Source organism: Nannochloropsis gaditana, assembly GCF_000240725.1.
Source record: "Nannochloropsis gaditana CCMP526 unplaced genomic scaffold scaffold240, whole genome shotgun sequence".
In the NCBI taxonomy this organism is placed as follows: domain Eukaryota; class Eustigmatophyceae; order Eustigmatales; family Monodopsidaceae; genus Microchloropsis; species Microchloropsis gaditana.
The window spans coordinates 36,332-39,622 of NW_005803713.1; the positions used below are offsets into that span (position 1 = coordinate 36,332).

General features: G+C 59.1%; 1 protein-coding gene across 1 annotated transcript; it reads left to right on the top strand.

Annotated features, from left to right (window-relative positions):
• Positions 1-922, top strand: NGA_2052000 (cullin a; the record flags this gene model as incomplete). The annotated part of the gene is made up of 1 exon (XM_005855271.1): positions 1-922. A coding segment is annotated over one exon (451 nt), but the record flags the coding sequence as incomplete, so codon positions are not given.
• Positions 923-3,291: the final 2,369 nt, after the last annotated feature.

Below are 3,291 nucleotides of genomic sequence, written 5' to 3' on the forward strand. Positions count from 1 at the left end.
AGCATCCTCGGCGTTCTTAGTGCCCCGAGATGAAAGCAGCGAGCAAAGGGCGGTCCCACCTTCCTCTTCCTCCTCCTCTTCCTCCTCTTCCTCCTCCACCTCTGCCTCGTTCTCCGACACGGTCTACGTGAGCCTGATCCCCGATTTCCGGAGCAAATACAAGCGTCTCACCATCCTGCCCAAGAAGATGGAGGAGGACAAGGAAAGGGGCATTAGCGAAGACGTGATCAAGGATAGGACGTTGAAATGCCAAGCCATCCTCGTACGAGTCATGAAGCTAAAGAAGTGCATGGCCTACCGAGAACTGGTTGTCGAGGTCGTCCGCCAGTGCCAGCATGCGCACTTCACGCCCGATGTCTCTTTCGTCAGGCGGGTCGTGGAAGGGCTGATCGACACGGAATACTTGCGACGGGCGGAGGAAAAGAGGGACTGGCTCGAGTACATCGCGTGAGCTAAAGAGACAGGGAGGCGGTGAGGTCGGAGAGGAGGTTGGATTAGCAGTGTAGCAACTGAAAGTGGAGTAGAGATGTAGAAAAGAAGCGACAGGAGGGCATCAAATATGTTAATGGCTGTGTGGCTTGTCCCTCTCTGTCCGAGTGCTCGGATGTGTTGATATATGCGTCCTTGGGCAGGGAGAGGAGGGCCGACATGGCCCATTTCGCACGCACGGGAGGAAGGGTTAAGTCCCTTTCTCAATCGCGTAACAGAAAGCCCTCCTTAGTATTCTTGTGCATACGCTATTTTCTGGAGCGATGACGGAGTCTATGAGCTGGATGGTACGAGAAGATGAAGCGGCTTTCACTAGGAAAGTGCTGCACATTATTTAGGTCCCTACAAGGGCGATTTCGTGCGACATCGAGACGATCCACGGGCCCTCTGACATCCAAACTTGTAAGAAAGTACGCGAAAATTGGATGAGAGGTCATCGAATTTGCTTCTGCTCTTTACTCTTTCCTTCCTTTTTCAACCCAGCATGGTAAATTGCGTCCGATCCGAGCCTCCCAGTCAGGATACAGGCAGGTGAGGAATGAGACAAGCGAGGGGAAAGCCACACACCACCACCCCTAGCTTTGCCGACCATACTCTCCAGGGCAAGTTCCCGCGTCTGCAACCACGTACAGAGCAAAAGGATGTCATTGCATGTGCAGGGTTCTTGACCGTGTGCGTATGCCCTTGGCGTGAGACTTGGGTCATGCCGACGAGTAGCCTGAGGGCGCAGATCGTCATGCGCGGTGGGGGGAAAGCAGGCTTTTCTTTGCTCCCCACCCAAAGGCGGGCAGGCACACGCATGCTCGCATTGGACGGATGGCGTGTGTGCATGGTAATTTCTTTCTGTAATGCTGATATCTTCCTTCGCACCTGCCTCACAGGCATCTCCCTGAGTTTCCAAGCGGCTTATCTCTTTGGCCTCGCTCCACCTCCCCTCCCTCTCCTCGTTGCCTCGCCTTCCCCTACCCTGCGGCCACTCCATATTCGCATTCCTAGGCCGTCCTCACCCAACGTGAAGAAACATCAATATCGGACATCCGCACTTTTCGAGACTCGTCGTGGTGTTTTTATAGAGCAACACGAGCGGAGAGCATCGTCAGAAGCAAAGTCTCCTACAGCGAATCATCACCAGACAGGAATGCTTAATCCCACCGTAGGCGGCCCGACTTCCCCGTTAGACGACGCGCACTACCATCACCAACACCAGTATCAGCACCAAGGGGAGGACGACAACAATTCTCCTGTCGGGTAAGTGCTCATGAGGAGTGGAACATCGTTCTTTGAGAACGCTAAAGGCGGGATCCGGTCTCCGCCGTCAAGGTTGCTTCCCTCGCGATGCGCCCCTGCCCGCGTCCATCTTTTGTTCTCCCGCCTTGGCGTGGAAATTGATAAATACATATCAATGCAGAAAGCAAAGAGAAAAGGGATTCCTGGTGGCCGTCCTACCTTCTACGCCCTGCCCGGCGAACCCGGGCGTTCGCCTAGTGTGCTCCTCTCACCCTCCCTCCCTCCCATCCACCCTCCCCTTTCCCCCCTTGGCCTGCGCCTGCCTCCTGCAGGATGAACGACCGTGATGACCTGGGCATTGACCACTCGGAGGAGAAGGTCGGTGGAAATAGCGGCGGGCATATGACCAGTACCGGCGGGGGCAACTCGGGGAACCGTCGTCGCAGCGGAGGCCGACACAGCGGCAGCGGTCGACGCCTGAGTGCCTCCCTGGCGAACTTGTCCCTCTCCTCCGGCTTGGAAACCACTACCTGTCTCCTCCTTCCCGCCTCGCGCATCGGGGGCGTGATTGGGCGGGGCGGGGACGTGATCAAGGGGATCCGTGAGCTGACCGGCACCCGCATCCACATATCGCCCGCGGCAGAGGACGACAGAGACCCCGCCTTCCGCCTGGTGACCGTGTCTGGGAGCGTTCAAGAGGTGTGCTCGGCGGTGGAGTTGATTTCTCGCCAGGCCGGGCTGTTCGAGAGCCAGCAGGGCGGGGAAGACGGGGAGGACTACCCCCCCCCGGGCCTCCGCTTGGTCATCGACAGCAGTCACGCCGGCCAGGTGATCGGGAAGAAAGGCGCGACCATCAACGAGATCCGGACCCAGAGCCAAGCTCGCATCCAGGTCCTGTCGGACGAGGAGAGCGCCGAGGAAGGCGCTCTGAGCATGGAGCGGGTGATCCTCCTGATCGGGGAGGCGGAGGCCTGTCGGCTCGCCCACAAAATGATCTGCTCCCTCCTGGCCAATGCCTATGCCTCCGCATCCTCCAACTCTCCCTCGGGCCATCAGCAACAGCCGTCAGTCCAGCAGGCCTCGGTGGCCGTGCCTACGGCTTCCACCTCCTTCTTCAGCGGGGGCGACGCGGGCTACCGCCACACGGACGCCTACAGCGCCTCTTTGGGTGGGCTGGGGGCGGAGGGAGGGGGGGAAGGCGGGGGGGAGGAGGCTTTCGACGATTCCTGCGAAGTGATCATGCGCGTCCCCAACGAGAAGATTGGCCGCGTTATCGGGCAAGGGGGAAGCGTGGTGAACCAGATTCGGGCAGAGTCGGGGTGCCGTGTCGACATCGAGAACACTCGGACGGGAGAGCAGGCACTGCGGGTGATTCGGATCACCGGGAGCGTGGCCCAGACGCAGGCGGCTCAGTCTATGATTCAGGAGAAGGTGACGGGCGAGCCGGGGATGTGAAGGGGGGGGAGGGAGGGAGGGAGGGCGGCTCGGAAGGGTGGAGTCGGAGGAGGAGGTTGGAGGTAAAGAGTGGGAGGGGTCATGTGACGAGGAAATACAGGAAGAAGGGACAGAAGGGAA